Source organism: Plodia interpunctella, chromosome 5 (genome assembly GCF_027563975.2).
Source record: "Plodia interpunctella isolate USDA-ARS_2022_Savannah chromosome 5, ilPloInte3.2, whole genome shotgun sequence".
In the NCBI taxonomy this organism is placed as follows: Eukaryota; Metazoa; Arthropoda; class Insecta; order Lepidoptera; family Pyralidae; genus Plodia; species Plodia interpunctella.
In genome coordinates, this window is record NC_071298.1 from 11,410,404 (window position 1) to 11,437,293 (window position 26,890).

Consider the following 26,890-nt stretch of genomic DNA (forward strand, 5'->3'; position numbering starts at 1 on the left):
AAATGTGATCATGTAAGCAAATTCTTCTATTGGAAGAGACTTTGAATTCTTCGGTTTCCAATTAATGTCAGCAGTCTATCAATCATAGATCATATATTATAACTGATATTACTCCAAGCAACATATTTATTTTCGCTCACAGTTTCAAAGTTTTCCAAATCAACACCAAAGTTAACGCACCTCGCAACGTCTGCGTTAGCAATACCTTTCCTAACTCTTTCATTAGCACGTCGCAATAATGAACTATTTATTTCATTGCGTTCATCAACTATTTGTTGATGCAATACATAAGCGTAGAGAATTCACTTGTTTTTGATGTTAGCAATTAGCAGTCTTGTTCAATTTCTATCTTGATTTTTTTCCAGACTAGTGGTTTGAAGGGCATTTTACGATAAATAATAGCTACTTATTTGTCTAGCATTTTGATAATTTCTGCCGGCTGCTTTACAGATAATACACACTGGCATAAAGAAAATAGGAATATTAGTTTTGCTTAGCATATCATTAACATCCAATTTATCAATCGATCCATTATAACTTATGACTACTGTATCAGATGTTATTCTTCGACCATGTAAATAAGATCTCGTATTATGAGAATTGAATGGTTTAACAGCGTATTGAATTGTATTGTTAGTGTTTGGTAGCCATTGTCCGCAAGGGAAGCTCGTGTGTGAGGAAACCAGAGGTCTGGTAAACAAAATACGCTCTATATTCACCACATATCGGCTGTGTACGAATATGAAGCGAACCGCTTGCGGATTCTGTTAACGGTGAGCCAAAATCGTGTCTCAATATTATACATGCATAGTTCTTACTTGCACGTAATAAAAACGATTATTGATAATACACGATTTAACGTATGCAGACCCGAATCGACAACCCGGTGTATGGCAATACTTGATATACCTTCTTGATACTTGTATTGTAAATTTCCGTATCGTACTGACACTTAATAACGTGACATATAAAAATGGTCCTCAAAAATTCATGTTACTGTATATCTTTATACATGAAAACGCCTTAAAGCCCATTCTATTTTAAAATCGTACGTGACACCAGTCTCCTTACGACGGACCAAATTATGTAAATTGATTTTGTCTCGTCAAAGATTGTCGAGACGAGATTGAGTTTGGAAAGTAAATTAACTATTAAACCAAATTAATGGAAATGTCGCTCACTATCTATATATAGCTTGAATCTCCGTGTATTTATAGAGACTTGAATGTAAAGGTCGTTATAATCTATGATATAATTAGTATCACTATCGTATTTACAGTACATTTAATAAACATCAGCAAAATCATGGCGCATACAATAAGAACTGTGTGTGCTCAACAATATATTTATGTACACAAATTCATTGCAAATACGCCTCTATTACCACCACAGGGTAACAGTTGACTGCACAAAGCGAAAATTCATCGAGCTCGTAGGAAAATAATGATCAGTGTAGAGTAGAGGAAGTAAAAGAGATCTGAGAATTGCATTGTATTTGCGTATCCACACGAGGAACAGTCGTAATTGTATGATACAATTTTAGGTATTAGAACACTTGAAAGTTCTAGAACAAATCTAGATACACGTTGCCGAGGCGGCTGCGTGATTGGGGTCAACAAGTGGGGTCAGCCGAAACTGTGTACGAACTAGTCTAATGAATTGTGATGTTGATGGTCAATAACGGTCTACGGACGGACTTGCTACCGCATTGGGGCCAATAACTTTATAATTAGAGGTCGCCTCTTTCGAGATGGTGTTGCTATTTCAGAATCGTTCTTTGTCTGATACAAGAACAATATGCGCAATTGCGTAACCGTCATGCACTGTCGTAGCCACAAATCGATGACGTCAGTAAATTCTTAATCTATGGATGTAGGAGAAAATGTTTTTGCCTTATAGATATTTTTGACTTTTACTCTTAATCTGTCGAATATAATTGTCAAAGTGAAGTGAACATCATTAACAGACAATTCTCCACGAGAGCTGATTTTTGTTTTTATGGTCTTTACAGTAGAGTCAAATCCTAAAAAATATTACCTTTCGATTCTTAGTTCAACCAATAAATATCGTGTTAGAATACTCTTTCTCGACCATTCTCGAAATCACTTAGCGTAGAACACAAAAGCGATGACGGAAGAAGCAGAAGCGCGCAGAAAAGTAATTGTCGAATCGAATTCGCCGGAGCATGTCAATAAAGAAACGACAATCGTGTCGACAGGGACTTACAATTTCCATGCAGAATACTGGTTTGCAAGGACGAGGGTTTGATTGAAAATGCTGTAGATGATCCACTATTATATAATCGTAGTAAATACAGTTGTATAAATGATAAATGTTTAATAAACCATGTAATAAGTTTAATATCCTGTTTATGAACTTCAAGTCGTGTATTTTAAGCCGGCAAAAAATAGGGATAGAACAAACTATACAAAACAGCCAAACAGGGGTGTTGTCATGGTTATATTATTAATTTCCTGGTGTGGAAGTGACTGGAAGTGTTCGAAATGTGTGCAGGGCTACTGTCAGGGGGTGAAGGTGGATTGATTGCAGAGCTATGAAGGGTAAGTATCGTTCCACACGGTTTAGTCTTGGAAATTATACACAGTTGTCTACCTGAGTGAATACAGGAGCCAGTGTATCAGCCAGGAGAAAACACGTTAGGCTCAACATATATTCGTTGAATGTTAAATTGGCGTCTTCAATATATTTTCTACGTTGTAAGTCGCGTAGCAGTCCCGCTTTCATGACATTGAATTTCAAAATTATAAATCTTGAAAAGGAATAACTAGAAAATTGAATTGGAACAGATCAGCAATTGCATGTTCACAATGATAAAAAAAGACAAGTTTATTTGTTTTAGACAAATTAAAAAAAACTTCTACTTTCAATATTCATTTCGCTACAACTTTTGGACGGCTAAACCAATTTTGATCAAACATATCTAAGAACCACCGCATAAAAATTTGCTATCAAATAAAAAGAAACCGCGTCCAAATCGGTTCAACAGTTGATGAGCTACGGTGCCACGTACACAGACAGACAGACACATTTACCGGTCAAACTTATAACATCCCTCTTTTTGCGTAGGGAGTCGGGGGTTAAATAATGATACTTTTAGAGTTTTCATGTACACACTTATTAGGCATACGGACGTATCGGCCGGCAGGTAATATCTCAAATTTATTGGTATTGAATCTTTCCTGGCAACGCTCCAACATTCCTGCTCTGCTTTTGGTATTCCTTTATAATCGAACAGCACTGCACAGTTAACAGCATAAGACCTGCTCAAATTAATTGCATATATGCCTCTGTTACCGCTTCATAGAGGTGCATGGACAAAAGTTTATGACAGGAATAAAATAGCTAAAAATGTAAAACGAGTTGATATCAAAATTTGTTGGAATCATCCGAATTAAAACCGAAATAATACGTTCGTACCTACCAACGATATCGGCAATGCGTACGAGTCATGTCAAACAATAATGTCTCTATGTAATGTAAATCGATTAAACTACTACACTCATACAGTTTCAAATATATATCATCTATACAACATATAGTATTATCATTGAGGGTCGAATTGAAAGGTATTTTATATTTAAGAAGTCTATGAACATTGCTCTGTGATCGACCTTAATACATAGCAACAGGAAGGCTCGCTCTTCGCTCTAAATGGACGCAAACATGCGGAAGATACAGAAATGTTAATTACCCAAACATGCATTGAACTAACCGATGCTAACGTCTAACAATATGCAACAGTTAACATTATCGACGTTGAAATTAAAGTGGGAAATATCTTTGAAAATGACGTAGATACATAGGTACGTGGTAATAATGCTAATGATATAACATTTCACACGCCAGCCGATATTTACTAAACGAACAATTAACCGTAAAATTAGCACGAACATTAAATAAAACAACAACAAAATGAATTCTGTATACATAAAACATACAACGAAGTATGTATTACGAACAAAGGCTATTAGTGAAATACATAATTGATGTAAATTGAAGCTAATTGAAAAAATCTATACGTAAAATATTATGTAAAGAAAATGATTAAATAGGTACTTCGATGCCTAATGTAATGCAAGTTGAACAACACGAATGATCCCAAATGCATAATAAAAGTGTTCAGTTCAGAGACATTTAATAGAGAAGAAAATTTAACTGGTCAGTTTATTGGGTTAGTCTTAGTATGCGCTAGATGGCGATAATTGAAACCACCATGTCAGATGCCTTTAGGAAACTGGTATGAAATGTTACGCCAGCAGTAGTGCTATTTTGTAATACACTCGATCAGAAGAAGACAAAAATATCTCAAGAATTCTATAAAAGAAGGACATTAATAGAAATATAGTCGACACACAAATCAGAAGTTATTAACAATCCGTTATACAACTGTCGATGTAACAGCAACCACCGTCGCCCTGTCAGCCTTGAGCAAGATCCAGTTCTGTCGAATTACCGAACTTTCCTGATTGTTGTTGCTAAACTTCAGGCTAAAAATAAACGTGTTGTAACCGATATCTATGACAAGACGAGATGCACCGAGTGGCTAAATTGCTGTCCTACTATGTCGTATGTAGTGGGGGTTTCACTTTTCACTATCGAATCTTTTCACAAGTTATCGTCGCGTCACATCACTCATAATACCATTCTGTAATTATTGACTGCGTCGCAATTCGAAATGATTCTATAGTAAAAAAAATATTGTAAAATAAAGCCTCAGTAGAGTAGAGTAACAAATATTAATTCATTCTAAAATCCATCCTTAGGAACTTTCGCATTGGGAAAAGTAAAACTTCCTTCTTTTTTTTGAACTCGTGTTTCAACTAAAATCAACAAATCGCTTTGTCTTTTAATTTACGAATATTTATGTCATAGCACGATGACAAAGTTCGCCAATTGAGTTCAACTTCCTGTCGCCAAATAAAACAACACTGTCATCGGAATACGGGCGCTCATTGTTGTTCTTTTTTAAATTGTTCAACTGTTTTAGGTAACTTTGTCTTGTTTGTTATCTATTTGTCCATCAAGTACCAAGAAAAAGCTTCTGCAGATGAACGAACTCCATGTTTGAGAAAGTCCGTTTTTCAGCATAATATAATAAAATGATCAAGCAAGAAGTACTTCTTGCTAAATTATTATTTTTAAGGGGATTGTTGTAATGGTATGACGTAAATTTTTTTATACTTGTAAATTTGAAAATGAATACAGGGTATAGAGCAATATTTCAAGCGTAACAAGTCGAACCTATGTTATATGTATTTTGTTAAGAATAGTCGAAGAATAATCTTCGACCCCAATGATAATAATATCAACAGTTAGCTACTCAAAGACAATAGACAATATGCCTGCTGCGGCGAGAGAGCTATCGATCATATGATAAATGTGTAGAATTGCAATCGTGCAGACTGAGAAATGATGGCTACTCGTAAGGACATTATCAGAGAATAATATGTTATATAACTGTTTCAACATGGTTTTATTCCATATTCCAAAATAGGAGTAGGGTCTGATCGAGTAATATGATTTCACCAATTTGAAATGGAACAGAAGCAGAGGAAGATTTTTGTACTGAAAAATGTCATTATTTTTTTTTGTGTCAATCAAAATCGTCGTATGAAAAAATACACGTTACCTATTTGTAGTTAATTTGGACAAGGTGGACACACCTTGTATGTTCGCTCCCTCCCTTTGTTTTCACGCTGCTTTTAAATCAATCAATTCAAAACTTCCATTAAAGTAATACGTGACTAAGCAAATTAATAGAATACTCCAATTACTGACCACCGAGTGTTAATAGTATCCCTTTGCCGTCCGTGGCCGACCAATCACGTAACTGCGACGACCGGCACGCTCGACTGGGTGAACGATCAATCCGATAGGCTGTGATCGATTGCGACCAGTGTAGGCAAATATCCTTTCTATTACTGAAGACAAGGTATTCGCTACACATACCACTGTATGTATATTCCTTGTGATATTAGTTGCATATCTTGATGACGTTTTAGGGGCTGGTTGTTTGGCATCTTTACGATTTCAGATGAGATGATGTGACCGTTTTGTTAATGGTTTCTGAAGATGAAATGTGTCTTCACAGAATTTAGTAGGTTAACTAAGTTTGATGGAAATGAACGAAGGGATATTTCCCTATTCTATTGATGTGGTATTGAGAGTTCTGAATGACTTCCCAATAATAATGCTACTGTTAAAACAATACGTATTTATAATTATCAATATAATGTGGATTTTATCAGGCATTTCCATTATTCAGACTTCTGCGGGAATAACCCAATAATATAGTATTTGTAAGTAGTTGCTAAGTATACATTAGTTAGCTAAAGTTGCTCACCACATTTAGTGTAACCGACCACATCAGACGCTAAAATAAGTAATTTACATCATATAACATTATCTGTATATATTATGACTATATAATTCTTTAATAACAAATTCCGTTTGAAAAATAAAATAGTTTTATCATCGCAGAAATCTGAAAATTATGTAGAAGTGATTTCAGATTGGATTAAACGTTTTGTGCTGGTGACTTGAATGAAATTCGCACACATTGCGTACGTTTACTTGTTTTAAATGAGTGTGAGATAGAAAATTGAGTAGATAACATTTTCTTTTATTTCTGTGTCGGCGAGTGACCAACGCGAATCGCGGTCACGCTCACGCCACGGGTTGATGACTGAAATTGGCTGAGACGAACAAAAACTGCAATCGGCGATCACCGGTTTTGACTTACACGTGCAGTACAGTTTTATAAGATTGACCGAAAACTTTGTGATGTTTTTGACGTTTGAATAATGATTTATAAAAATAATAATTTGCACATTACCTTACAAGAGCTGTGAAATCAAATAGAAAATGCTTATTTCTTGGCTGATAAGGCGCTGTTATAATAATACTAATAAACTGAAGCTGCCATCTTTATCTACCCGTCAAATAATCGCGCAAGCTTGGCTTACCAGCTCATCGGCATTTTATCGAATAAAAAAAGGCGTAAAATGAAACGCCTTAAGGCTCATACTGCTGAAGTATGGAAGACAAACCTTGAAAAATAAACGATAATAAGCTCTAAAGTCATGTGCGCCATAGATTATTTTCGCTTGTAGCGAAATGTTACAAAGATTGAAATCTTCGTGGACATTGGAGTCGTATGTGTACCACACCCGTATCGTATTGCTATTAAATTAATGTCTGACGCAGCAGAGTATCCAAATTTTCATTTGTCTTCTAATTTAAACCATAACAATTCCATGAACTACAAGAAACATTAAAGATAAAAACGTCGCATGACTACGAATTTTAGCCCAAGAAAGTCAAAAACAGTTTCTAACACTGACGTAGTTTTGAGAAACGAATCAAATGTTGATTAAAACAAGAATTTAATTGTAAATGTTATTAAAGAAGATAAATTAGCTACGGCTGCGCGAATTAGAGTATAATTGTTACAATTTGCACAATTCAAGGCTAAGATTTTCCAGCGAGCTATGAACCCGTCTAATTGCGAGAGCACAAAAACTGGTCACGCCACAACTGTTCTAAATAAATCTAGCCAGATGTTATATTTTATAGAGATAATGAAAAGGGCGATGTTTCTTATGCAAGAGAATTTACTTATTCAATGGTTTTATTTAATCTTAAAAAGAGATCATCCATGATCAACCATGAAACATGGAAGCTTACATTATTATTTTAAACTTACCTTTTTTAATAGTTCTACAATTACTTAACATTCCCATGATAAATTAAGCCTCTTACACCAGGCTTAATTTATCATAAGAATGCTATCTATATACAAATTAGTATCAATTCATTGGACTTAAGTCTCGCGATTCTTGTATTAATCTACCACGTCAATAATATCTATTTACAATGCAATCGTCTGCCACAGTATCAGTTGCTGAATCTTCGTCATCGGTTTAAGATTGGCCCTTTCACTGCCGGACTGCACTAGCACGATTGATGTTCTACAAACTTGCGCGATTTGCGCTGATTGTGCAACGTCATATATTGCGATCAAATCTAGGTAATGTTTGCATTGTCTGCAAATACGTCATTATAGTAAGTGGACTTATCGACGACATCATACCATATAACGAATTGTTTGTTGTTTACTATTACTGTACAACTAGTAGTGCTATGTAATATGGTTGTTCTAATTCTGGTGCGACATTAAGAATCTTTCATGTTTGCACAAGTTTATCTGGCGCTAATTCATGCTTTTGTAAACTTGTAGTTAGTAGCTAAACTATCCACATGACGAATTCATCAGACATGCCAGCCTACTTCTACATCGTATACATTAAATTCATATTCGTGTATGAAATATTGCGATTGCAAGCCCTTCCCATTCATCGGTCGCCATTGTCAAAGTTCAACCTTTACATTGCCGCCATTGATATGGAGTTCCTGCCGAGGGCGCGGACGGAATATTTAGCGCGACCTAATATCGTTGCTTGTACAGTCAACAGCACAAGAAACTACCGAAATCTTTGAAATTCGCCTCTATCATTGCGGCACAAAGGTGAGTAACGTGACATTACTCGATGTCGATGTCGCTGTGCACACTGAATTACCAATGTATGTATGCTATTCACTTCACCCGAAATTAAGTTAATGTTTATATTCAAACATATTTTTCTTCTTATTCATATTACAAGGTTATAATAGCCTTCGAGCTGTGTTGGTATGATCGCGCATGATTCGTAGATGTTTTTTTTTCCTCCCAACTGACACCATTGTCAGTTGGAAAACCCATGCCTCTGGGAAAAAGAAACTTGAGAAAATCGTTCGTGACTTTGACTTGACTGATGATTCACAGTTTCCTCAATGAATACCTGTTGTCTGAGCAGATAAACTTAGCTTAGTTAATATGGCTATGGATATTAAACGAGGGTCTACATAATACTTCGCTTATCAATCCTTATTGAGTTTAGTGTATTTTTCTCGCTTTTAGCAATACGAGCACGACTCAATGTATTGTAATCTGGATTATTATTATTACTTACAAATTATTGTGATAATGAGCGAGCATCCTCTGTATTAGCACTTTCCAAATGCTATTTTATTGTAATGTTGTATAATGCAAAAAATATTTCAATTATCCTAGTCTAAAACTGTCCAAAACGAGTGCTTCAAAAAATCAATAAACCTATACGCAAATACGAAGCTTGAGCATGAGCATAGATAATAATTTTAAAGCTTGTCCTCATTATGGTATTGCTCTATAAATAATTTCATCTAATTTGGAGCACATAGATATGACGTGTCCTTGCAATGCATCCCTGCAAGCTTGGTTATCGTGGCGCCTGGTTCTGCTGCCATCCGCTGATATCCACTTACCCATTCCACATTGCCTTCGGAACTAATGATAATGCGTTAAATAGAGCGCCATACAACACAGATAACATAAATCGAGATCGTCAAGTTTATACTTACACAGGTTATGACAACCATATTTGTGAAGCTGTAAATTCACTTTGTATCATGTTTATAATCACAAGTATCTGCCAAATAGCGAACGGCATTAAAAGTTGTTGCGCACGTCCCATCGAGCTTTGTAAATCATCTATGGGGCCCGAGTGCTCCCTATGCCAGAGGTTCCCAACATCATACTACAGTATTTCGTACCTAACTTTCATCAAACATAATGCCAATGATGCCAATAAGCAAAAAAAGTAATTCTTGTCATGATTCTTGTGTCTGAGAACGAACGTCTTAAAGCTATCCCTAGTTCTGGCAGTTGTTTAACATCGACCACAATTGACTCTCTTGCGAGTATTAATCGGCGTTGTTAATCGAAAGACACGTTCCCCTTTAGCCCATCGTTTGGGAACCCCTGTTCTCCCAAACAATTCCGTAAGAACTTCAAGGTGATCTACATGGATGCTTGGCAGCCAGCCAGCATTCCCATGTGAGTGTAATGGGTTTTGTAAGGCTGGATGTCCACGGATAGTTTAAATTATGATGCATATTTATGTTACCTGTAGATTGAAATTTCTTATTTCTAGGTCCAGATATTAGAAAGACCAGTACTTAAGAGCTTAATATTGATAAAAGTTATCTTGAAACTTTGTACAGAATCCTTAAATCCAATGTATATTTTCGAAACTGTCATTTTCGAGTGTTGCTTCCGATCTTTACCAGACTCGTGTGTGTATCCGCCCTTAAAATATATCACACACTAAATATCGGGTTGTCTGCAGATGGTCTTACATCTGGCTAGTGTCGTCAACTAGGCAATTTTCATGATAAACAGACGTTTCGATGTCTGTTTATCAAATATTTCGGCTTCAACGAGGTGTTTTTGCAGGTGCGAATTCAACATACGTTATTGTGGTTAGTGAAATTTCGCCGCTCTTGTTGTTCCGCCAAAATCCAGGGTAGCTCGTAACAAAACATCTAAGAGGGGGTCGCACCAGTCAACTCTTAACTTTAACCCGTGGAAAGTATATTTTCCTCTTCTAAGCATAATCGCAACCATATTATTCTCCAAATGAACACTGTGTTAGTTTTAAATAAACCTAAGATTAACGACGTGTAAACGTTCACGAGTTTTCGTTAATTTGGACTGAGCGAGCCGCTTTTACGATTATATCTCTAGTCTAATCTCCCTAATTGAATGTGGTCCAAACATTAGCATTTTATGATGCGGTAACTATTCTGAAGCATGGTAAAGTAAAACTGCTTTGGAACTGTCATTGACTGCAATTAACGTTTCTATCCTAGCATATTGTAATATGAGTACTTTGAGGAGTTTATTTAAGCGATCTTGAGACCGCGCGAGGCTCTTACTGAGAAAGATTTAAAGAAACATATTATTTCTTTGCTTACTGTCTCTAGTGTAGAAAATTAGACAAATAAACCACCAACAATTAAAAACTAAGACAGATTTTTTACTCATATTGTGACGTACCTAATAAAATAATACATTCCCGAAAAAGAAGCTTCCAAAAATTACTAGGCCGTATCATATAACTGGGTATTTTCGTGTTCTATCACGTGTAGATCCCTCAAACGGTACACGTCGAATTAAATGCACAAGCACGTCCACTTTAAACTATATAACTTTTGTGTCAGACTTCCATTTGGTCCATTACGTCTTAATATATTTCGATTGCTATTGCTATTATGCTCGGTCCCATTTATCTGCAACTTCTTTATATGCATATCCTTACATTTATAAAACAAAATCCTCTGCCTGTTGCACGGATTTTCATGCGGATTTCACCAATAGATATAGTTATTCCTGAGGAAGGTTTAGGTGTACAAAATGTTTATTTCTTTTATCCGAGCGAAACCGGGAAGGGCCGCTATTTAGACTATTATAACGGCAGCCTGCATCTTACAACTAACATTAAAGTCAAAGTTAAGGCATCAATGAGGATCAGTCTTCATTGGCTAGTCCCACTAATGACCTATATACCTAGCAATTGATTCTGTCTTCATTTAAAGAAATTACCAGGTTATGTTTAATTGCGGTTCTTGTCCCTATATATTGACGTGTATGTGAATCTAATAGCTACTCTAATAAATAATTGTATACCAGAGTAGACTATTCTTGTTTTATCTTCTTATGGTACTTAAGTTTCTCCGTCTAAGAGGGAGAAGCCATATGGATTAATTTACCGTGACCTAGCGGGTTTCGGACTAAACATGAGTTACGTAGAAACGAGGGTAGGGCCTCAGGACACGTGAAGGCCGATCTCTAGCGCTATTATCTCATAATCGTCTGTTATTAACTTTTCATTCAATGAAATCTTAATTCTCCGATTTGCATTTGTAATATCATCCAGAGGATATTGCTTCTTCAGGCAATTTATGGTTTAGAGCTGTTTCGTCGATGGGTTTAGCGTTATAATTACACTGACTCGCGACATTAATAGATTTCAAGATAAATAGTTCTTAAAAATAATTATTACCTCCTTCATAGGCAAGACTAAATTTAATTTATTTTTGGGTAACTTGAATGAGCTAAAGTTTAATATATTCACGATGTTGATGCAACTTGCACATAACTATGTTAGTGAATAACGATCGGGTCTACCACTTTCTAGTTTTCCACAGCTCTCCTCTCATAGAAACACAATCTTTCATGGACGTCATTAACACATGCAAAGCATACTCTCGTCTCGCAATAAATTTCTCGCCAGCTATACTTATAAAATAATCGATTTATAGCTGCCAAGGTCAGATTAGTCAATATACTAAATTATATGAGAAGTACTGGTATTTTATTTTTTTACCTATATACTTACCCGGTCTATCTCGTCTATGTCAAGATCTCTGATAAAATTGTAACTTCGATTGTACATACATGCACTGTTATAGTACTACTTCTTGCAGTCGTTGCTTTACATGAAATTCTCATCAATCCTGAATAGATCATAAAAGTAAATCAACATTTTCGTTTTACACCTTTTGTACAGCAACTGTGATAAAAACGCTACTTATATAATCAGAAATAGGTTAACACAAATTTATTGTTCTATTTTTAAATTGTGTTAAAAAGATAAAATGCTCAAGTTCGATTCGTTCAAATCTTTGTTGCAGGGATGTGAAATCCACTGGAGCTCCGCGACGAGCTCACGAAACATGCGCTTCCAGAAGCAGTCTTCTATCTTATCTTTGGATTGGTGAGTAAAGTGATGACCATTTCCTAGTTAAAATATATTTGTTCTTGAAAATATTCAGGTTACATCAGGTTGCTAATAGCTTTGTCTTGCCTTATTTTCTTATATTTTTATATAATACTGATAAACAGAGACATACTAAAACTAACAGTAAAAATCGTTCCTTCCTAGAGGAAGGCGGACCCTCAGCTCCAGCTAGCTGTGGCTGCGAAAGAAACTGGGAATAAAGGGAACCGGGAACCTCAGATACCGAGAGAGATGTTGTGTTATGTTGGCACTCCGAATTTGAATAGTTTCCCTAGGTAATAAAAAAGGATAATGATGAAAAACCCACATTTTTATAGACGAGTAATCTTTCGCAGCTTAGGCTTGTTTTATGGCTAATCAAAAAGTCTAATCTTACCTAATCCACTCTAGTAATCTTCAAATTATCGCCCCGGTTCGTCCGATACAGTATCGTTATCTAGATCCGGCTTCGAGACATCATCGTCATTCTTACTTCATTAAAGTCCACTGGTTAATGCTAAGTCATCTATTATGCTAAGGTATATTTGTAAGCACTAGTCAAATCTAGTCTGGTTAAGCAACGTTTGCTGTTTCTTTATAATACAAAATTATCTTCTAGGTATTAACGCATTGCCTACATACAAACATTTGTATGTCCATCAACAAGATTTCAATAATGGATTGTAAATTTTGTTTTATGTAGTAAAAATTAAATCAACTTTGCCCTTTAAATCTGTCTGGCCACACGCACGACCAACTGCAAAATATAAATCTTGGATGTCGAAATACAAGATCCATCTTGTAAGGTTTCCTATATGTTGATAAGCCACCAACTGTCAGTATTTGCCCACTTCTGCCTTTCTACGGCTTCCTTCACGTGTGATTTCGATTCAATTTGTGTTTTATCGCGCTTATCTTGTATTGGTAGTTAATCTTTTACTTTTTCATTTGTTATCACCATTACTTCTTTATTTGTCGCGTTAGTTAAGTGTGTGAACTTTAAGTTTCATGCATTTAGCTTTAGCTTTGTAGATGTGTAGGGAGAACTGATATAGTTTTAGTTGGTTGGCCCCGAAATTTAACATCCTTTTTGGATGCTTAAACCACATTTCCGTATAGAAAGTAAAGATGAACCATAATTTTATTCTCCACTATTAATTTATTATCTTAACTTAATAAATACCATTTTATTTTATCAATGCCGATTGATATGATAAACTTAACGAACTACGTCTACTTGTCGATAATATTATAAAATTATGATACAATTTAATCATTATTTGCAATAGATATGTACTGGATGATCACCTCGAAAACTCGTTTGATGAAAACTATATTACAAAGACATCATACAATAACATTTGAGCGGGATGTAGTAGTTAGTAATTAATTGGATAATCTAATGTTCTTGTACCTCAAACTATTACCACTTTGTAAGTTAATAATAAAGTCGAACTTCAATTTTGCCATTTTAGATTGATTTATGGCAATTGTCTCTATCTGAACTTTCTTTATTCCCTACGTTTTCCGCATTTGACTTATAAATATATTTACTTATCGTGACTAGAACAATGTATTTCTTGAAATCATCAATCAAATTCTCAATATATACCTGAATGCTTGATTGAACGGCGACGTAAGCATGATAACACAATTTATGATTGATATTTTAATTTAACATAAACACATATACGCTTCTGAAATAAGTATTAAAAAAAAATAATAGCAGGAAATAAATGCGATAATAACACGTTAGTGTATGTACATAATCGAAGCCTAATGATTCGCTTCTCTCCACAGACCGACTACGTCCGCCATGCGAGCCGGTCGTGCCGAGAGCGCGCGCGACGCTCCAACTCGGCAATTCCGATAAAATCAAAAATTTGGAATCATTTACAAGTGCGTTGCTGCCAACCCACATGTGAAGTGATAGTGCAGTGTTGTGTTAGTGAATTGACAGTGGTAGTGCTTGCCCGATGTGGTCATGGCGTTCATGACGAAGAAGAAGAGGTACAAGTTCAACGTGCAAGTCTGCCTCGAGGAGCTGACCGAGGTGCCGTTTGTCTCGGCGGTTTTGTTTGCCAAGGTCAGGCTGCTGGACGGCGGGAATTTCCAGGAGCATTCTAGCAGGTCAGTTCCTGGTCTTTTATAGGGTTTAGCACCCATAGGGTAAAAAGTTACTCTATTACTCTTTGCTGTCTGTCGCTCCATCTGGTTCTATCTCACGAATGATGCAGGTAGAAACTTGAAAATTTCACACAATAATTTTTATTTGATTTGTTTCGTTTTTACTCAATCTTGGAAAAACGTCTTCCACATCCTCTGTAAAGCAACACTCAACTAATTTCGCTGGAAAGCCTTCAGATATAAATTTTGACATAACAAACAAATTTAAACGAATCTTTTATTTTATTGTTGCGTCTGACGATGAATTCACCTTAATTAAAAAGTCTGCCTAGATGTCAGCCACAAAATCGTACCAAAGGAGTCTATTCCCAACGTAATTAGTTGATAAAATTTATCCTATATAAGGTTTACTTACTTCTTCGTTTCTTATTGAAATACGATCTCAGCATTATTTGTTTTTTGTTGTTTTGTTCGAATTAGTCCGCCATTAATTGTTCACTTGACCTACCGACGGGCAAAAAACTGGGAATATAAATTGACACAGTGACCTAGTAATAGTGAAATCAATTTATTTCTAAAACATAAAAAATATAGTTTTAGCCCACACAGCAATCTCATTATATAAAATAGCTTAAACCTAAACTTTAGAAAAATCAATTTATGATGTTGAAGTCCTACTTTGGTCTACTATCTTTAGTTAGACATAAGAAAGACAGGACTGTTACATCACGGTAGTCACGCTCAGACAGCCTGTCCAACTGGACATGCCTTATGAAGTTATGACTATGATTTATATCCATCGTGTTTACATGTTGCATCATATCTAACAATCTATAGCGTTTGCTAACGTCCAAATACAGGACAAAAAATGTTAAAAAGAAAACATCAGCATGTCAACGTAATCTTGACATATCTAAGCGGTGTGCGGCTGTTTCGACGTCAGAAGCCAATTTAAACTGAAAATACGTCTAGTGGGCTAATTTATTATGAGGGCTCCGTAAGGGCGGGTATTTGGCCCAGTGTAATTTAAGTTGGATCGAGTCATGTTTTCATTAACTAAAACATTCACATGTTCAAGGTTTCCAATGTTTGTAACATTGGAATCTAAAGTATAATCTAAATAAAATGTCATGTCACGGGCGATTGATCAGTTTGATTATGTATTGTTGTCATAACAATAATAACTTTTAACAATTTGCATCAATTCTTTTAATTTCGTTTGAATTTGTATCATTATTAACAAAGTTTAGAATAACTTGCTATTGTTCAGATGTCTTATTTACAACGATAATTAGATAATTGCGGTGGTCACGGGCCACTTTGCAACGTGAAAAATGCACACAGTGCAGCTACCAGTTCAATTAACCTGCCCAGAGTAGGTTTCACACTTTGTTAGGCCACAAATACATATGCTTCTTCTAAAATCTCAAATCAATTTCTACCTAGTATTCTTATCTTATTTAATTTATAATCGTAACTTACGGGAAAATAAATATATAATGAGAAAACCGGTAACTTCTTTGTCTGCAAAATAAGTATATAGTAAGTAGTTGTTTATTAAAATTTTACTTTCTTACAGTCCTACTATACTGCAGATACTTCACATGTTTCGCAAATATGTGACTATTACTAAGTTTCTGTAACCATAAAAGTGCAGGAAAAGAGTACATTCTACAGATCTTGAACCTACCTAAATTTACGGCAAATTCGTCGTTATTACCACTACATACACGTCCATTCAGGCTTGATTGTTGACCGTGCAGCTTAACATGTCTGCAAAGCAGATAAATCGCTAGCCACGTGGCTGTCATTTCATCAACCCATTCGTCGACAATTAGTACGCAATGTTATCATCTATGAATGCCTGCAAGCTGGCTAGCTAATTACTGATTTGTGTTCCTCTCATATGTTTTGATTTTACACAATCCATTCCGTGTCTACCTTCATAATGTGCGATTTTTTGTCTACGGTTTCTAAAGTTTACGGTTTGGCGGTTACGTAATCAAACAATGATTTATTTTGGTACTCAAGCAGGCAAACAAAGGATACTCTTTTATTTGTCTGCATGAATAAATATCGCATTTGATATCACTGCCCTCGGAGGTTGAATAGCCAGATATTGGAAGAATGTTCGTCGTCGTCAAATCTGTATCGCGAATTCGAGACAAGAGAATATGAAGTCACACGTCCACAATATAATTTTATTGCGTTTCTATGCCCTTGACTAGTGAATCTCGTGATATCACTAGTCATTTTATTCACGTTCTGTGATCTGTGCAACACAGTACAGTTATAATATCAAACTTTTGATTTGCGGAAATAGACAAAACTACACTAGTTATGTCCAACTAGAATTGTAATACGTACTCGCTATGGGATGTGTACATAGGAAGTAGCCAGTTAGAGGGGCGCACTGGTATGCACAGTCATCCGGTAATCTGACTGCACTGTCCGAAACTACAGCTTTATGACAAGGTCAATCGAAATCATACTGACCATAGTTTATCTGTCTCCCTCTCATTTAAGCGATTTCCAGGTAAGTTGTTCAGTTAGATGAACTGACTATATAGTTGTGTTTGTGTTTCTGTACCTTAATTACGTTGTCCCTTATATTTACATATAGTTGTTTCTTCTCTCCTTTCTTCCACGTCTTCTTTCCAAATGTGTTATCGTTAACCCTTAAGTTTTTGCTAAATCTTTACTCTTTTCATCAGATCCAATATATGTTATTCCTACAGCTAGGAAGAGAAGAAGAAAAGTCTCGAACTAACAATTTCACGGTCCAATGCGAAAGAAATTTCCAATTTCATGGTTTGATCGAAAACATTGAAACCTTTTTCATTGCCGGTTATTTTAGTCCAATTACATTTATTTATTGCTAAATTACTTTTGACAACTAATTTATTTTTGTTCTTAACGTTTATCTAGGAAGTCAGATGATGCAAAAGGGTTATGCCTGTGGGCTGAGCTGAAACATTTATCAAAGGAATATGTAATACAAAGAGCATGTACAAAGAATTTCTCGATCCTTTCAGATTCATTCCTCTATCGATATTTTTCCGCCTTTAAAATCCTTACTAAGCTTAAAACGAAAGCGATAAGATCAATTAAACGTTGATAAAAACGTAATCAATTAAGGCGTAGTTAATATTAACGATATTGTTTCAATTAAAAGCTATGGTTTTGTAGGTACAATGTTCATTTCAATACAAAAAAGCGGTATGTCATAAGATGTGTGATCTTGATTGCATGCTCTGTATGATAGTATTACTATAAATAAAATTTGTATACAAACATACACACATTTGGACTATGAGCATAGACGTTTTGAACTGTTTAAAGTAGATATATCTAGTAAGCTAATGAATCCATTTCTTAGCGCTACAGCGAGGAATTTGTCAGAGTCACGCGAACCACAGATTATAGAGCTGCCAATTTGGCACCAAATAAGAGTTGCTAATTGTAAAGACCAATCTGATTACAATGTACATTAATTACAATGAAAATTTCTTAAGCATCGTTTCAATTTTGTATTGTAATACAAATTATATTGCCTTATTTCTTAGAAATTCGCTCAAAACAATAAAATTGACAATAACAGATATTAATATATGATGGGCCAATTTTTTTACAAAGAAGTTAATCTCTTATTTGTTTTTTTAATAAGACAAATGTGCTGATAATACCATTTGTATTAAAAGATGAAGGAAAATATGATTTAATTTATTAATTTCCTAGTTCACTTGTTTCTTTGTTTTAAAATATTATCTTCGTCACTATATTTTATTCTTAAAAAGAGCATAACCGATCCTCAATTAACATTACAAAATTGTATTGTCACGTCACACAATCTGCAATTTTCATATTTATTAATGTCACAGTCTCAAGCAACGGATACGCATCGTGTTTAAAATAAACACGATCCACACTTCCAACTATATCATCTTTATCAGTATGTATCTGTTATACTGATTACATTGATAATGTCTCAAATAAATCTTCTGTACGACTTTACTCAATGTACAGTGTTACGTTAGTGTCAACATTGTCTATCGTCTCGTTCCAATTTATCTCATTCATGCTTTCATTAGAATGGTTTTATAAAGTTAAGTAATTATATTTTTTAATAAGTATCCTAATTTTTATTATCTGTTTTTGCACTTTCACAACAGAGAACTAATCGGAGTGTTTATCATTTCAGTTTCTTCTAACGACTTTATAACTGTTATGATTTATTTCCTTGCATATTTTTGATCTCATTTAACACATAGCTGAGACAAGTATTACATATCACATTATATCAATTATCACTTAGAACAGTGCGACAGCAGTCGAATCAGCATAATAGAAATGCGACCTTTCGCAGACCATGAGTTGGGTCTGCCTGCATTGCAGAGTCCGGAGCCAAGGTATGGCTCCGGGCCAGACACCATGCAACACCATAACTTTGACGGCCAAGTATTTATAGACGCTCAATAGATACCGAGCTCGTATAGAAATATTGAAATAATACTTTAAAGAAATATGAAGTGTAACGTTGGTAATTAAACTCATAGCGGAGGCTAAAGATCATGAAGCCGTCACAGAGTATAGAAACGTAATCCGGTTACTTAAAAGAAAGCGAAGAGTGGGCGAGCGCAAGATATCTTTGATCAAAAACACCAAATAATGTACGGGAGTCAAGACAGTTAAACAATTATTCAGACTAGTTCTGGATAAGATGAAATGTAAAGGAGCTGACGGCCAACATTCAGTAATGAATAGGCACATGAAGAAGAAAAACGTTTGTTGATTTAGTCATTATAATAGTAGGGCAAGATACAAGATGTCTGCCGTGCATAAAATTAATTAATGAATCGTTATTGACTATCTTTAATTAGAATAGTAGTACAAAACAAACATGACCTATAGGTTAGTTTATATCAAAGAATGTCACGTCGTTATCATCTGTCAACATAGACGCTATTATAATTATAACAATAATATTAGAAGAAATTCCAACGCCGAGGCCGCGAAAAACTGCAGTGTCATCAGTCTTGGCTCACTCCCAATTACTTCAGACAGCCCGGCTTCTGAAGTTGTAATGTTGTTGACAAACTTTCCGAAGACAGCTTTCTGCTTATTGATTTTTACAAGCGCTTATTTGTATTAGTTTGGTTTACAAAGATGATAAGTAACATTGCATGTATAAGTTATTGTTTATTTTTTGTTTAATTTTCTGACTTGTATGACTTGAGGAAATATTCGCAAAACGAAAGAGAATAAATTTATATTATGTCTGAGAGCAGCAAGTAAACAAAACATGATATCATAAACAGCCTAACAAATTGATTACTATATTGATGATTGATTTTTATATGTATACATTAAACGGCAAGCGTTAGAAATGCTGGAACACCGCAATAAGCGAGAAAGTGGTTTCGATAGCTTCGACCACTATTCATATACGACCACTACATTATAAACCACATACAGAAAATACGCGACCGTTGAACCCGGTTTACGAGATCGTAACCCATTTTCAGACAAAAGTAATGCCGACAGTTAAATACGAAGTTGAGCAACTCTTGGTGCTAATTATAGAAAGTAATAAGGAGTTGAGGGGTAAATAGGCTACGAATACGGAAAACAACCATAATCATAATAATACTGATGTAGTCATTAAAGCTGGTCGTTATATTCGGGGTGTAAGAAAACGGTCGCCAAGAACGTCAAGAAAGCGAGGATTTTAAATTGGACACCATAATATAGCTCGTTACAGTAATCATTGTTACTAATGTTATTTGTGCATTAACTACATAACATGATAATAGTAAAACAAAAAGCACCGATCAAAAACAGTAACGTGTTGTAAGTAAAATATTAATTAACGAAGAGGCACATAAAGAAGAAGAAATTATTTAGAATTAGAATGATAGAAAAAAGAAATTGCCATTACTAGAGAACATCATTACGTAATCGAAACACCTGAACATAGAAACGAAAATATTTTCAGATGTAGAGTACTGAGAAAGGAATTTTGGTAATACCACTGGGGTGAGATATATATACTATATTCATGCGAATTGAACTGATGGTATATAACTCGAAAACGGCTTCCCATGTGAAACGTAAGCTTTCCCCGCCCGTAATAGCATATTACTGTGATAATTACATGCGTCCCCAATCGCCGCGTCTTTGGATGCAATATCATGCAATTTCTAAGTGTCAAGTTCATCGGACTTTCTCCTCAATAACTCCTCGTGTGCTAAGCTTCAGTGGTTTCTTCCTTTAATAAGGGCCAGTCTCCACCAGGACCCAAAACGGTGAAATGTGTTTTAACAACTAATAGAATTTGGTCATTCAATTTGGAAATTCTATGATTTCTTATAATTCTATATGGTTGTCAAAAACAATCTCCTCTTGACTCTACTACATTCAAGATTTACTATTTGGACTACAACCAATGTTTATGATCTTCCAACCTCACTTTGTAATTTATTCAATATTCTGCTACTTACCATGGTATTTAAGCATTGCGATCAATCGCTCTGTCTATCATATAAGCGATAAAACGATAAATTTTCATGAATACAATGAAAATTTTCCAGAAAGGCAATCTATTGTAGCTTGTGTTGTAGAATGAGCATCTGTTTATTACGTACTAAATACTACACGAACACTATTAATAAATATAGCATTGTAAATGGACATAATAGTATTGCATAATGTTTCCATTCGAGACGGTTCATAACATTCTTAAATTAGGCGGTCATCGTCTTTCAAATCAGCCTTCATTATGCTCCGAATGGGTAATATAATCTGTGTAGAATTTCACTTTTCACATGATGCGGAGTTATTAGGTAATGTTTAATTAATGTTAACGAGTTGTGCTTGCGGTTGGTCGACCGTGGACCGTGGAACAGATGCGCTGTGGGAACTCTCGATGGAACATACAACATATGGCGGCGACAACTCATTTGTGACCGATTGTGCACTAGATGGGCATTTTATAACTAAGTCATTTGCCATTTTAACGTCCATATATGTGGGGCCTGGACTTTTTATAACTCCATTGACTATGCCAAATGAACGTTCAGAGAAGTTCATAGTCTACGTAGACATTTAGGAGTAAATTACTGCGTTCTAGTAGTTCGTAACTGTTGTGGGCAGATTCACAATAGTTATTAGTCATGTTTGACATTCGCGACGCCTACTGTTCACACATTGCATCCACTTGGATGTTTCAAAAATAATGAACGCATAGTACAATAGATTGTTTTGGTTCGCGATTCTCATGCTTTCTTTTCTTCATTGATAGCTTTGAATTGCCCAAATGTGTCTTTAAGTTGGCTATTCAGTTTATTAATACTAGAAACAATGTAGATTGTAGATAGAATAGGTATAAATTTAATGCAGTAAAAAAGTAATTGTCTATTGTAAATACATGTATATTATAATCATTATTCAAGTTTTATTTTACACATAATGTAATGTATTTCTATGCGCTCAAACCAAAACAATTCCGGAAAAATCCAATAGAAAGAACCATGTATATTAGAATAAACTAATGATGACATCGAGTAAATCCAGTTTACCGGAATCTCACGCGAGAGAAACTCCGGACAAAAACCCTTACCTAAGAAGGAATTATGTCCTCTGATCATGAATTTCCACTAAAAACTCCAGTCCTATCAACAAATTCAATAGCAGCAAATGGAAATCTCCCATAACGGGACCACCTAGTTATGAAATCTCTCTGAAACTCGCTCATTTCCGCCAGTCCAGTTGATGCAGACTTATGACAGCAATGTCGCGGACCGGCTCCCCATAAATACCAGCCACGTGCCGCTTCCTACTTCCTTATAAATGTGTAGCACACACTGACGGATGGACAGACGGGAACAATAATCGGTCTATGTTGAAATGAGTTTTGTTCCAAATGAATATTCTGTAATTTATGTCGGTGATACAAATCACATACTGTTGCTGGTAGGTAAACAAGTATTTTTCACATTTTGATGTGGGTACATGCTCGTGAATAACTTGCGTGAGAAACCATGATAATTTTCACGTTTTTAACAAGTTCGGAGAAGAAACTATTGCATTATTATTTTATTTTAATGGATTCAACAATATCTTGTAAGAACCTAAAGTAAGTGTGATCTGGAAGTTTAGTTCTCCGACTGTGTTTTATAATTTTTTTCAAATACAAAAATACTATACATTCATATATTTTTTTTCAATTACAAATATACTAATACCCTATTAGATGACTCATTTTCATTTCGGTACTCTGACGTGACTTGACGATAGTGTAATATTTTAGCTAAAAAAGCTATATTTGTTCGACAGCTACCTTATTTATTGCGTTTATGGTGACTTCTTAATAAAAGTTGATTCAAAATTGTAGTTGGTTCAATTTGTGTTTATAATTTTATTGATTCCCTAAATGGACTTTCAAGATTTAAAGTTGGTTGTTTAAATCTTCGTATTAATGATCCAACGGCATTGTTACAGTCTATGAATTATCGCAAAGATTTTAATTATATCTATTTTATTTAGAGCATACATATTTTTAACAATTTTCTGACCTTGTCATCTAGTCTATTATGATTACTTTTCTTTTCATTACAAAGTTCCAATCAGCCAGTGTGTAGTGTAATAGTTTTGATTTTACACTCGCCTCGCTTCCTCCATAACCCGGCCGGCAACAATAAATATCTCGAATGCATTCCTGTCTGCATGTTCAATCTCGGGTATGTTTAGCGGTCGGAAACTGCATTACTGTTTGTGGCAAACACTATTTGGTTCACGCTTGTTACGAATACTTTCCTAAATTTGATGGCGTAAAGTTGATACGAGGGCGGTAGCGTCTCTTCCTAAACAAAGAAGTAAATGTTGTATTGTATGGGCACAGGGGAACGACCCAGGTTCTGTTGGCAGCCGTAGTAGTAAATGGAACAACACCTCGCAGGGATTTAAACGAATTGCTGGAATTATATCAACACACGAGAAGAATATTCTCATTGTCACTGACCTGTCTTGATCTTTCGTACTTATCCTTCTTATACTTTCCCTGTCACTGTTCCCTTAATTATAGATGATGACGTCTTTCAAAAGTAGGGAGTAAAATAACCTTATGTGATGCAAAGAAGTTTAAGTTTACTACTCGAAGTCGAAGCAATGGAACTCTCCATTGCTTCGAAATCAGAGAGATCAAACAGCCGCTAATTGGTCTTCACGCGCGTGCTCTTCATGTCACGTCAATTTAGGGTCATGTGATGCGTGATCAATAAGTCTTTTGGTTATGGTTGTAGGTCATCCATTTCTGGATTTATCTGGTTCTTTGATTAGTGTTGTCAATTGGGAAGACGTGAATCTACTATCTCAAATGTTACTAGACTTAAAAAAAAAGCTTAATTTTAAACAAATGAGAAATTAAGTTGGCTATCTGGAGGACTACATACTCAGGCAGTTGAACTGTCTAAGAACACAAAACATAAGTTTAACTCCACATTTTCTAAGTACATTACAGTAAATTTTAATGTCTATTAACGAAATCGAAAATAATATTTAAACAGCTCTCACGTACGTAAGGTTTATAGTTTCTGGCATTCCGCATATATTTTATAGAGTTTATATTTTATAAGTCTCTGGTTCTAATTCGGTGTTTCCACGAAGCATCTTGAAAGCGTTAGCTGGTATTTATTGAACAATCTGTTCTGAGTCTGCGGTTGGCCTGTCGACGCCTCGCTTTCGCGAAACTTGCGAATTGGGGGCGAACCGTGCGTACAGGTAAACCACGGTAACAATATGAATTATGCAAACTATATTGTATCAGTTGATCTCTTTGATTTATTAATGTATTTTTTATACCAACCAATTGTTTCAATGTAGTTTCAATGTTTTTATTTTGTGATTTACTCTTTTCTTGTTACAAATAAAACGGATAATTCATATGGCAAGTAACTGCATTTCACTGTTTTGCAAGCCCCATACATTGTTATTTTGGTATTTTGAATAAGTATCCGAATTGACTTGTAAAACCATATTAGAATGTACTTGTGCGGCTGTTTTATTTTAATTTTTTCATGTATACGGTATTCACGGAAGACCAGCGTAGTGGTCGTGTGGCTCACTCATACTAAGGTGCACGACATCACATGTTAAATAGCATATAATGATGTTGACTGTATTCTACGCGTATTCGGTCTTGATGAAGATTAATTTGTATTGTACTAATGTGACGGTTACTGGAGATATAATCATGTTGTCGACCACTTTTCCGGTTGCTCCAGAAACAGATTGTGTCTGTACAAATACCGCGTGCAAATAGATTGCTCATTTTCTGAGTATACCCTCATTTTCCTGAAATTTTCTTTATTGAGTACTGTTTCTGTTTACGCAAACAAGCCTCTCAGGGTATTGACACGACCCTCTTAAGAAGAAACAATTTGCTAACAATGCAAGTTTGCAAACGCGTTTATTTAATAGTCGAGTAAGTATTTAGTACGCGGCGTGACTGAGGTTGCCAACGACAGAGTCTTAGGCGAAATGTTTAATCACTTATACATGCACGACCGCCTGGTTTCGCTCGTGATAGCCTACCGTGGATTATTTGAATACCAGACGGGATAATGTTAAGATTGCTATGATAATTCGTTTAACAGACAACTGGCCAAAGTGTGCATGTGTTTAAGCAATATTGGCAGTGAAGACTTCTCATGTACAGGCGCATTCCTTTATAATCCGGTACTTATCTACATGAATGGAAGATACTTAGCCATTTTGGGTAGGCAAGTGAAATGAACCCGGACGTAGTAGTATCTGTAGTTATAGTTAGTCGTGGGAAAGTTTTAAGACGTTTGTTTGTATACTTAGTGTCGCCTTGACTCCTAAATTACCTGTCCTTAACAAGTTTAGGGAAAATATAAATCCCTAATAGATAACTCAGCCAACTTCGTTCGTTATAGACGTTTTTGGCGTCACGTGGAGCATCAATGTTTCATGCATGATTGTATTTTAATGATTTTCTTATCGACACTGGTTGTGGCTCTGCTCGTTGTGTACTTTTTACATCATTTACAAAGAATTTGAATACAAATACACTGTCTCTAGCAACGTCTTTATTAAGATAGGAAAAATCTATTGTATATCTAATGTTGGCCGGCTTTCGGAAATTTGGCTAAGAAGATCAAGATACAAACTACAAAAGAAACCCAAATTCTTGCTTAGACCAGTTACTTAGTTACAAAATGTATTCTTAAGACAATAAAACACAATCTTATTAGATCGTCTTGAAAGCTTAATTAATATAAATGGTTTCTCAACCCCATTTATCGTGGTCGGAATAGGGCAGTAAACAAGCTGGCTCGGAGGCTCCAGCGATTTTGAAAGATTGAGAAAAACACGAATAATTGAGTATAGATTTAGTTAATATTGTTGATCGAGTTTCACGTTTGATTAATAAGACTACTATAATGGTAGGACATTTCTTGTTTGGGATAATATCAATTGACGTTGATAAATTATGAATAATCATATCTATGCAAATCTTCATTGAAATGTACGTTATTGTGCATACAGTTGAGTAATCACCGACAAAGCTTTTGTTATGCTGCATTACTGAACAAATGCAGAAATGGAAAATATGTTTCAACGTGGAAAAACATTTACCTTGTTTGGCATTGGGCATTGCGATGGCATAGTCGCCTATCCGGGGTCCGATATTTGCATTCCACATATCCATGCCAACACCGACGCCGGCTGCAGCCACCGGTAAGACCGGTCCAGCTGCTCTTGGACCGAGTGACAAATGTTCTATTCGGCACTTTTACCGTTGTCTTTGTTTTGTCTTTGCTTGACGACGAATCTAGAAAGTGGCTGAGTGTTTCTAATCCATCAATTTGCGTGGAAAAGAGCCTTTTGCTGAGATGTTAATTTCATCATTCATTATTTCATCTTCTATTACTAAAAGGATTAGTGCTTTTTCTCAATTGCTTTAATTTTATTTCATTCGAATGGTTTAAGAGGCACCTGTTAACCAAATAATAACTTCCACAGAATCGGAATTCATGCTAAATTAATTATCCGGTTGCCATCACAACTCTGAAGTAATC

The 26,890-nt window shown here is 35.4% G+C and overlaps 1 protein-coding gene across 4 annotated transcripts in view; it reads left to right on the forward strand.

Moving 5' to 3' along the window:
* Positions 1-26,890, forward strand: part of LOC128670377 (uncharacterized protein) — an 86,055-nt gene that overhangs the window by 23,076 nt on the left and 36,089 nt on the right. For all 4 annotated transcript variants that reach the window (XM_053745998.1, XM_053745999.1, XM_053746000.1 and 1 more), the window contains exons 2-3: positions 12,577-12,659; positions 14,463-14,792. In XM_053745998.1, coding sequence (XP_053601973.1) covers positions 14,647-14,792 — 146 coding nt within the window. In that variant the 5' untranslated portion in view covers positions 12,577-12,659; positions 14,463-14,646. The remainder of the gene's footprint in view (positions 1-12,576; positions 12,660-14,462; positions 14,793-26,890) is intronic.